At 46.9% G+C, this 10,100-nt stretch overlaps 1 protein-coding gene across 1 annotated transcript in view; it reads left to right on the forward strand.

Moving 5' to 3' along the window:
- Positions 1–10,100, forward strand: part of RNF169 (ring finger protein 169) — a gene marked incomplete at its 5' end in the record, with an annotated part of 11,621 nt that overhangs the window by 169 nt on the left and 1,352 nt on the right. The window contains 3 exons of the mRNA XM_008945047.1: positions 5,153–5,299; positions 6,790–6,902; positions 7,717–7,816. Of these exons, the coding sequence (XP_008943295.1) occupies positions 5,153–5,299; positions 6,790–6,902; positions 7,717–7,816 (360 nt within the window). The remainder of the gene's footprint in view (positions 1–5,152; positions 5,300–6,789; positions 6,903–7,716; positions 7,817–10,100) is intronic.

Consider the following 10,100-nt stretch of genomic DNA (forward strand, 5'->3'; position numbering starts at 1 on the left):
TCTACAAGGAAATTTGAAGAGGTTTTTATTCCTGCTCTAACAAAGGTCATTTATTCCCTTTATGCTGTTCAGCGAGTTTGGGAAAGTGTTGGCAGGAATCAAGCATCTAGAAGCCAGATTTTGCTGTCTTAGGCTGCCTTCCAGAACATGGAAATGTACCTTCCTTGGTGGACCTGGAGCGACTGTTTGGCTGTGCAGGGTTTATTGGAGGATCAGTATTTGTGGATGTAATTCCATAAAGGCTTTCACAGCATAAGGCATCTCCTGCAGTAACATCCTTCTCAGAAACAAACTATTCCAAATGAGAGCTGAAGAAAAAACTACCATTTAAAGACAAAAAAAAAAAAAAAAAAAAAAAAGAGAGAAGCTTTTCAGCTGTTTTGGAGTTAAAGTCTGGGAAAACATTTTCTATGTTTAAAAAAGGATTTTTCTTAATCAAAATGACTGAAATATCTCCAGCAACTGGACATTTATGGCGTAGCGCCGGCGTCTGTTGTCCCAGGTCCTCTGCCAGGACCTGCACACCATCCTGCTGGAATGACGTGGACTCTGCCCCACTGCTGGGGGTCCTGTCAATAGATTTAATCACTGTTTCGGGGCCTTGAACTGTGGGATGGTGTTTTGCTTTGAGATGGGTCCAACCTCTCACTGGTTAGTTGGGAAAAGGAGCATGGAAAGCAGTTCATCATTGAAGAATTTTCTTTGGGTTTTCTCTTGAAGATCTCAACAACCGTAGGAAGGGCTGGGAAGCTGATGTTTGGTTTAAAACCCAGCCTTGTCCACTGATGCTAAGTAGGGAAATGCTGCTTAGAGTATATTTAAGGTAAATAAATTTTCAGTGAAATGAATGTATGTGAGGAGACAATTAAGAAATCAAAAAATGGTAGGGGTTGGAATGGACCTCTGGAGATCATCTTCTCCAACTCCCCTGCTCCAGCAGGTCACCCACAGCAGGGTGCCCAGGATCACATCCAGGTGGGCTTGGAATCTCTCCAGAGCAGGAGACTCCAAAACCTCTCTGGGCAGCTGCTCCAGGCTCTGCCACCCTCCCAGCAACGAAGTTTTTCATCCTGTTCAGATGCAACCTCCTGGATTCTAGTTTGTACCCCCTTGTCCTGTCTCTGGGCACCACTGACAAGAGTCTGGCCCCAGCCTCTTGCCCCCCGCTGGGGCCCTTGAGCTCTTGCTCAGCCTTGACCAGATCCCCTCTGAGGCTTCTCTTCTGCAGCTCAGCAGCCCCAGGGCTCTCAGCCTGTCCTGGCACAGAGATGCTCCAGGCCCCTCAGCAGCTCCGCAGCCTCCGCTGGACTCCTGTAGCTCCTGGTCTCTCTGGAACTGGGGAGCCCAGAACTAGATACAGTATTCCAGAGGTGGCCTCCCTAGGCAGAGTAGAGGGGGAGGAGGACCTCCCTCAATCTTCTGGCCACACTTGTCTGAATGCACCCAAGGAGACCATTTGCCTTGGCCATCATGCTGGCTCATGGGTAACTCACTGTCCCCCAGCCCTCCCAGATCCTTCTCCTTGGAGCTGCTTCCCAGCAGGTCACCCATCACCTGTCCTGGTCCAGGAGGATCATAAGGAACTCGGACTCTTCTCTGGTCCAGATGACTCTGGCTAGGTAGGCAAGCACGCTGTCCATAAGATCCTCTAATTTGTGGCATTTTTAGCAACTGTGAGGCGCTTTGTTGACTTAGGCAGCAGTGTAAGACTTAAGTGTGCAGAAATCTTATTCATATAAAAATCTGTAGTTTATTCATTGACAGAAATGTGCATCACTGTGCTTAGCATTTTAATTTTTTTTCACTGTCACCTTCAGGATTAGTATAGTCAGAGTATCTTGGGCTTAAAGAAGAAATAAAGTTTTTCCTATAGGTATTAACTGAAAACCTTGCTAGAGTTTTATACACCTCTTTGTAACAGTGAGTGGGAGACTTTCCTTGGTGATTTTGGAGCTAACTCATCTTTGATCCTGCCAGACGTGTTGCTTGATGTCTTCATCTCCAAGGCCAGAATTTCCCAGGCACTTAGAGGAGCAGGAACCACCCGAGTTTACCCAGGCAGGATCGTAGCTCTGCAGCTTTTCCAAGTGCCTCTGGACTCATGCATGTCTGGATCTTCTGGAAGGATTAAACCATCTTCTCTCCCATGTTCCATAAAACTTTCATAGGAGCTTTGCAGCCATGCAGGACATAGTGGGTGCTTTGTCACCACTTCTTCATCCCGGTTGCTCCGTTACCGACTTCAAAGATTAGCTAGAAAGGCTCTGTAAGTGCATTTGAAGCACAGTCAGAATGCAGCTGAAGTTGGTTTTGCATCTACTGCTTGACTTCAGCAAAAAGATGCCACGTGCAGCCCAGTGCCAACACTTCTCCCTTCCTCACCAGGCAGAAGGAGAGACTTTAACACGTTTCTGGCATTCAGGGCATGTTTTTATCTCGTTCCTGTTGCATGGTTTTATCTCGTTCCTGTTCAGCTCGCTGCCTTCCCCTTTCTGCTCACTGGCAGATTGGTTTCTTCCCCATGACAACTTAAACTCACTTCCTATGAACCTCCTCTGAAGGAGCTGCTGTGGGGGGAAGATTCTCTGAGTCATCATCTGAGAGGAAAGGGCAATGTAATTTTGATGACAAAATGGTAACTGATTATGCACTATTTTCTTATTCCAGACAAACTTGTGGACATTGCCACTTAGTGAGAGTTCCTTGGTGTCTCTAAACTTCTGAATGAGGCAGGGAGGGATGAGAACTCAGGTTGGGGAATAGAAGCTGGTGTATCACTGGGCTTCCCTCTTGTTTCTTGAGACAAGAGGTTTCATCTCTGGGAAAACAGGGATAACTCATGCTGGCTTTCCTCCTGAGGAAGGCAGAGGAGGGTTCAGAGGCTTTTACGTCTCCCAGATGCAAGTTGGTTTATAAATCCTCATTCTTGACCTGCTTCCCAGACTTTTGCAGTTGAAAACAAAGCAGTTACCATAATTACGTGCTGAAGAATTTTTATTTGAAGCTGCTAATCTTGCAGTGTAATTTTCCCAGCTGCCTTTCAGAAGGAGCTGAAATGTTTGTTGTCTGTGCAGGATAGTGAGGTTTTTTTTTCTCCCTCTTTAACACAGCACACTCGCTGCTTTTGTATTTTAGGTTTTTCCAGAGGAGGATATAATTTCTGGATACTAGACCTCAAATTCATCCTGTTAAACTCTATCACAAGCAGTGTAGAGCTTCTAGTCAGGCAGTCAGGAGGGAAACTCCTACCTGAGGCATGTGCTGACATGTAGCTTTCCAGCAGCATGGGCAGAGTGAGCAGGCTCAGGGAGTTTATGGAGTGAAGAGAAAATGTCAAATGTGAGTTTACCCAATTTTTGGAAATGCATGTTAGTATCAAGGCTGATGTTCCTGAAATTCTCATTTCTTGAGCCAGTCTGGAGCAAAAAAAAATGAGTCATCTACAGCACTTTTCCCTTGCAGTTCCAGTATCCAAAAGGGCTACAGAGAGGTTAAAAATGGATTTTCTGAGAGCAGCTGATGGTTCTGCATCCAGAACTTCAGAGATGCTACTCAGATAACATCAGATACTTCTCCCAGGGCAGCTATTTCACACCAGCTTGTTTCAGTTTCTAGTCCTCATGTCCCAGCACGGCATTGCCACATTTCTAAGTAAAGTCTCTGGAAGACAGTTTACATTAGACTAATTTTTTAATTTTTTTTAAATAGTACAAGTTTTATCATTAGAGTTTGTTTTTGTGAATTGTGTCCTAAAATCCTTTTTGTACCCTGTTAATTAGGATTAGATTCTTGTTGCTTTTTTCACTGGTCACTGTCAGCAGAGCTGGTGCTCACACCTCCCACTCACTGTGCCACAGGCTTGCCCCAAATCCTTAAATATTCCTTTATGTTGTTACACATAGATTTGGGAATTGAGTATAATTGTATAAGCTAGACAAAAAAGTGAAGATTCCCATATACCTTTCTTTTATGGGAGAAATACAGAAGGGACACCAGTGTTGGGTGGGATTTTAACTGGCTAAAAAATTCATCTTTATGATAAAACCTGATGTCAGCTTGTTTTCCAGATACTTAAAAAAAAAGGTCCTTAAAGTGCAGGAGTATTATTCATGAACCATACAGCAGAGAATTCATCACGTCTGCACCATGTGGCCATCATCTCTATTAGTCAGACACTGTTGTAGATCAGGAATTTAAGGATACATCTTAAACCACCTCTAAATGAGAAGTCAAACCAGTCTTTGAAAACATTTGCCAACCACTCACAATCAGCCAAATCAGGGTTTTTTTGGTTTCTACCTTCTCTCCTGCCTCTCTTCCACATCTCTGGGGGTTTGGATTCAGTAGGATTTGGATCCTTCCCAGTCTGAAAATCATTATGTGCTTAAAATGCATCATGAACTCTGTTTTTTTGTTTTCTGTGTGCCCATTTTTTTTTCTTTCCCTGCCTTTGGTAGACAAGAAAAATACTAAGTATTTTTTTAAGAAGGAGGAGTTCTTGGAACATCACGTGCTGCCTTTACATGCAGTGTATGAGAACAGTGCTCGAGCTGCCTGTGGATGCTTTGAGCTGTACTGGAGGCCACCAGGTCCTGTGCCACTGCTCTTCTGGGAGGCAAGGAGATGCCTACACTTAAAATGGGAGGAATAAACAGGAGTATTTGAATCTGTCCCTTCTCCCAGGGAACAAGCGACAGGACAAGAGGAGATGGCCTTCTGTTGCCCCAGGGGAGGTTGAGGTTGTCCCTGCGGAACAATTTCTTGCCCTGGAGGGTTGTCCAGGGCTGTGCCAGGCTGCCCAGGGCAGTGGTGAAGTCCCCATCCCTGGAGGGGTTTCCAAGCCGTGGAGATGTGGTGCTGAGGGACCTGGCAGTGCTGGGTTAACACTTGGACTTGATGATCTTAAAGGTCTCTTCCAACCAAAATAATTCCATTATTCTATTTTTGTAGAGTGCACAAATGTGACAGCTTTGTAGAAACAAAGCAAGCTTCCCATTATTGCAAGAGAGAGCCAATGGCTCTACTCCAGAGCATAGAGAACTGAAGACACAAAACTAAATGATGTGGCTAAACTCTTAGAAAATCACTTGTTGGCCACGAAGTATAGGACTTAAAACACTGTAAATACACTGTCTCATGTCATTATTTCCAGCTGAGAGAAGAAAAACTACAAGAAGAAAAAGCTTCCGAGGATCTAATTCACAAGTTCATTCTAGATGATGTGGAAGTAGGAAAAAGAAAAATGGAAGAACAGCAGAAAAAAGATGAATCCTTAGTGCTTAAAGTGAACCAGGAGTCTGTAAGTAACTTTGTACTTCTCTCTCCTGTCTACATCATTGACACTGACTGGTGACACTAAGCCAGTGTGTGCCCAGGGGGCCAAGAAGGCCACCAGCATCCTGGCTTGGGTCAGCACCAGTGTGTCCAGCAGGAGCAGGGCAGGATCGTCCCCCTGCACTGGGCACTGGGGAGGCCGCCCCTGGAATCCTGGGGTCAGTTTTGGGACCCTCCCTCCCTCCCAGAAGGACCTTGAGGGGCTGGAGCGTGGCCAGAGAAGGGCAACGAAGCTCGGGAAGGGTCCAGAGCCCAAGGGTGGTGAGGAGCAGCTGAGGGACCTGGGGGTGTTGAGCCTGGAGCTGTGGAGGCTCAGGGGAGACCTTCTGGCTCTCCACAGCTCCCTGACAGGAGGCTGGAGCCAGGGGGGGGTCGGGCTCTTCTCCCCAGGAACGAGGGACAGGACAAGAGGAAACAGCCTCAAGCTGCCCCAGGGGAGGTTGAGGTTGGCCCTGAGGAACAATTTGTTGCCCTTGAGGGTTGTGCAGGGCTGTGCCAGGCTGCCCAGGGCAGTGGTGGAGTCCCCATCCCTGGAGGGGTTTCCAAGCTGTAGACTTGATAGAGTCGGGTTAATGATTGGACTTAGTGATATTAAAAGTCTTTTCCAGCCTAAACAATTCTATGATTCTATGACTCAGTCCTGGAACAAGAACAAGACCTTGCCTATCTGAGCATCTCCTGTTCCTGCCTGTTGGAACTGGGAGCTTCCATCCTTTGACAGAGGGAGTTCTCCAGGATTAGTTGATTGACTTCTTTATAGCCCTTGAGGGCTATAAGCCAAGAGGTGACAAAGATCCATGTTAGTGAGAACTGTCTTCTAAGGTTTGTTATGACTGCAGATGTTCTTCTAGAGGTTTCTGTCCCCCTTTTACTCTTCTTGTGGCTGAAGGTGCAGCGCTTCCAAACATAGCAGATAAATCTATAGAGGCTAACGTCTCTGCTTCGCGTGTCCTTGGCCTTCAGGCATATATGCATTTCCACAAACATTTCTCCTTGGATCTTCTCCAGTATGGGTGTATGATCCCACAGTCCAGGAGATTCTTCATGCTGAGTTTTGCCTAGTTCTCATTTCAGTTGTGAGACTCCGCAGGAAATGCTCCTCAGACTGATAGCCTGATGTGTGGGTACTCAGTAACGTCTCGTAGTACCCTTCTTGTAGGATTTTCTCATGTCTCCTTGATCAATAAATGAACATTCTGCAGTGACTGACAGCTCCATACAGGAGCTGTGTGTTTATTTTTGCATTATTTATGCTTTTGGTGCCATCTTCTGAGCTGCTAAGCACCGCGCAAGCCTGTGTATCTGCTGGCAGGTTTCTTTCTGGGCTGACATCCTCCAGGTGTAATCAGGATGGGGGTCTGGGGAATCTTTAATATCTTTGTGAGCAAGAGCTTTATTTTCCAAGTGATTCTTTCTGTTGTACATGTCAGCTAACTCTTCCTTGGTTGACTCCAGTTTCCCGAGCGCCTCTCGGATTCAGAGAATGAAGAACCATTCCAGGGCAAGCAGACACACCGCTCAGCATTTGTGTCCAAGACCAGTGCCTACTCCTTTGCTTTCCTTTCAGGGTAAGATGCTGAGACTTTATTCAAGCTGAGTCATGTCCATTACAGATGTTCTTTTGACTGTTGTTCTAAATGTACCTGAGATGGTTTAACTTTAATTAAACTGGTTGTTCCAAGCCAAAGGAAGTAATATTTTTTTTCTGGAATTCTTGAATGGACTAATTGGTAGGATGGAACTACTGTCTGATCATCTCCTGCCTGTCAGAAAATCCTGGGGGTTAACAAAGTTAGTGTTGATCCCATGGAGCAGAAGAAACATTGCTTGTGGATTTAAACCGGAGCAGGCTGCCCAGGTGGTGGAGTTACCATCACTGGAGGGGTTCAAAAAATGTGTAGACGTGGTATTTCAGGACATGGTTTAGTGGTCATGGAAATGTTGGGTTGATGGTTGGATCTTGATGATCTTAGAGGTCTTTTCCAACCTTAATGATTCTATGATTCTATAGATGGAAAAATCATTAAAGTACAAAATTCTGTGGGATGAACTCAGGGGTGCTGCTGGATCCTTCTGCAGCACAAGTGATAAGAGTAAATAAGTGTGAGAAGGGATTTCCATAGTGGTATCATTAGCTCTGACCTCCAAAAGCTACCAGGTGGAGGTGGAGGTGTCAGTGTGGAGCCCTTGAACCCCAACCAGGACTCTATAGCAGATCCAAAATTACTGGATCCCTTTGCCCCGAGGGTGTAGGAGGCAGCTCTAACAGCCAGGAGCTGCCAAGGCTGATGCCTCCCTCACAGGGAGCTGCTGCCAGGGCTGTTGGGCTGGTTGTTCCTCGGGTCATGAACAATCTCTTGTTTTCACCCATCTGCTTTTCAGGAACCTCACCACCAAGGTGGAAAGGAGTCGGAGCTGCAATGACACCGTTCAGGAGAGATCAAAGAGCAGGCAGAGATCAGCCCCAGCCAACAAAACAAAGGTACTGGATACAACTGGAAACACAGGGTTCGTGTGTCTGGATCTCCTTATCTGAGGTTACACAGCTCCTCTAATCTGGAGACAGAAACCACTGTGTTGGTGGTGCTGCTGGCGTGGGGTTATCGCCGTGGGGCCAGGTCACAATAAGAACCTGCTAGGTTAGAAATTACTAAGCAGAGAAGCAGATGGCTCACAGAGTTGTTTGTTAGCAGTGGTGAATAATTGGAAGCTGGAAGGGTAGTCATCATGCTTTTGTTTTGTAATTAATTTTCTTTCCAAGGCTGAGTCCTCAGTTGATGAAAGAAAAATCTTTTACAAGTTTAGAAAAAATCGTAGAATCGTTTTGGTGGAATTGACTTTCAAGATCATAACGTTCAACAATTAACCCAGCACTGCCAGGTGCCCACTGACCCATGTCCCTCAGCACCACATCTCCACGGCTTGGAAACCCCTCCAGGGATGGGGACTCCACCACTGCCCTGGGCAGCCTGGGACAGGGCTTCACAACCCTTTCAGGGAAGAAGTTGTTCCTCAGATCCAAACAGAGCCTTCCTTGAGGGAATTTGAGGGCATTCCCTCTTGTCATGTCCCTTGTTCCTTGGGAGCAGAGCCCGACCCCCACCTGGCTCCATCCTCCTGTCAGGGAGCTGTGGAGAGCCAGAAGGTCTCCCCTGAGCCTCCTTTGCTCCAGGCTCAGCACCCCCAGCTCCCTCAGCTGCTCCTCACCACACCTGGGCTCTGGACCCTTTCTCTCTTCCCCTCACCCGTTCTCTCCTTTCTAAAGCTGTTTAAACAAAGCCAAGCTCGGTGCTCTCCAGATCTTCAGATCCTTTCTTTTGGGAAGAGCTGGCCTGCTCTTGCTTCTCCTTGCACCCAGCAGCCCAGATGAATTTGCTGTTCCCTCTCACCCTGGGCCACAGGCCTGACTCCTCCCTGCTCTGCCAGCTCCGAAATGAGCGGCCATCACAAAGCCCTGCTGCAAACCTGAGCTGGAGGATTTTCAAGGCTTTCCCAGCAGTAACTGCTGGTACCTTCCACTTGCTGGAGATGACCTTTGCAAACATCTTTCCTTGTGGTGCCTGGCAGCACCAGGGACCTCTCTGACCCTGCCAGCAGAGGCACATTTTGCACTCTGGTCCACCTTGCTATGACCTTCCACCAACCTTGTTGTTGACAACTCTCCTTCTTGGTCTCCATTTCATCCCAGATGGAGAAGGGCAGGGTTCAATTCCAGAGATCCCACAAGGAACTAAAGCCTCTGCAAGCCTCTGGAAGGTCTGTTTGGTTGGATGATGTTGTTTGGGAAATGGTAAAATCCCCACTGGACCCACCAAGTTGACCCCAGTGATCCCCTAACTACACATCTCTGAGGTTATGAGCATGGACCATGGTCAGAGAGTCTCAATTTAAAAACCTGATCCAGTTCCCATCTAAGCTGAGAGGAGCTGGATGAGCTCAAAGCAAAGGGTCTGTCACTGACCTTCCCTCCCAGGATACTGGGGTTTTCAAGTAGATGGCTTTTGGATCTGACCAGTTTACAGTTGCACTATAAGGCTGTTCCACAAATTTATTTTGACCTCAAAATAAGTTTGGAGAACTCCCTCTCTTTTGGGCAAACAGGGAAAGGCCAGCACAGAGTTAGAAACCTGTCATTGCTCAAACTAGCTGCTGGATAAAATGATGTCACCTTAGAGCTGAGACTGATACCATTGACAGTTCTGTGTGTGCCCCTTGTACTTGTGATTTACTTGGGGCTGGATTCTGCCACGTTCTAAATGTAACAGCACTAGAGGATAGTCTTGGAGATGACCAGAAATGTTGTTCCTAAGCTCTGCTAGAACCTGTCTCAGGTGTTGTCCAGTGTAGTGGGTGTGGTTTGGTCTGGGCTGACCCAATGAAGTGGTTCTACCAATCCACCTCAGGCACAGAAACACCTTTTCTCGTGACGTTTGGCAGTGCAGTGTTAAATTTGGGCCAAGTATTTATCTTTTCTGCCCTACAGCTTGGTAGGGAGCAAAAAATGCTTTGGAGATCATTCCCCTTGAAAAGGGTGGCTTCCTTCAGCCAGGGTGGTGCAGCACTTCTCAGCCCCTCCTTGTCTTGCCTTGCTTTGAGCATTTTGTCATCAGAGTGGTTGCTACTTGTGGTAAGAGCAGCTCTTCCACCGAGTTAAATTTGAGACCCAGATCATGCTGGACTCTGGTGTCCTCTGCTTATGTTAGCCATCGGCCGTGAGAGGTGCCGTGACCAGCAGAGGCTGGCACCCTGTCCCACAGAGCTCGTGT

Source organism: Merops nubicus, unplaced genomic scaffold (genome assembly GCF_000691845.1).
Source record: "Merops nubicus isolate BGI_N331 unplaced genomic scaffold, ASM69184v1 scaffold938, whole genome shotgun sequence".
In the NCBI taxonomy this organism is placed as follows: Eukaryota; Metazoa; Chordata; class Aves; order Coraciiformes; family Meropidae; genus Merops; species Merops nubicus.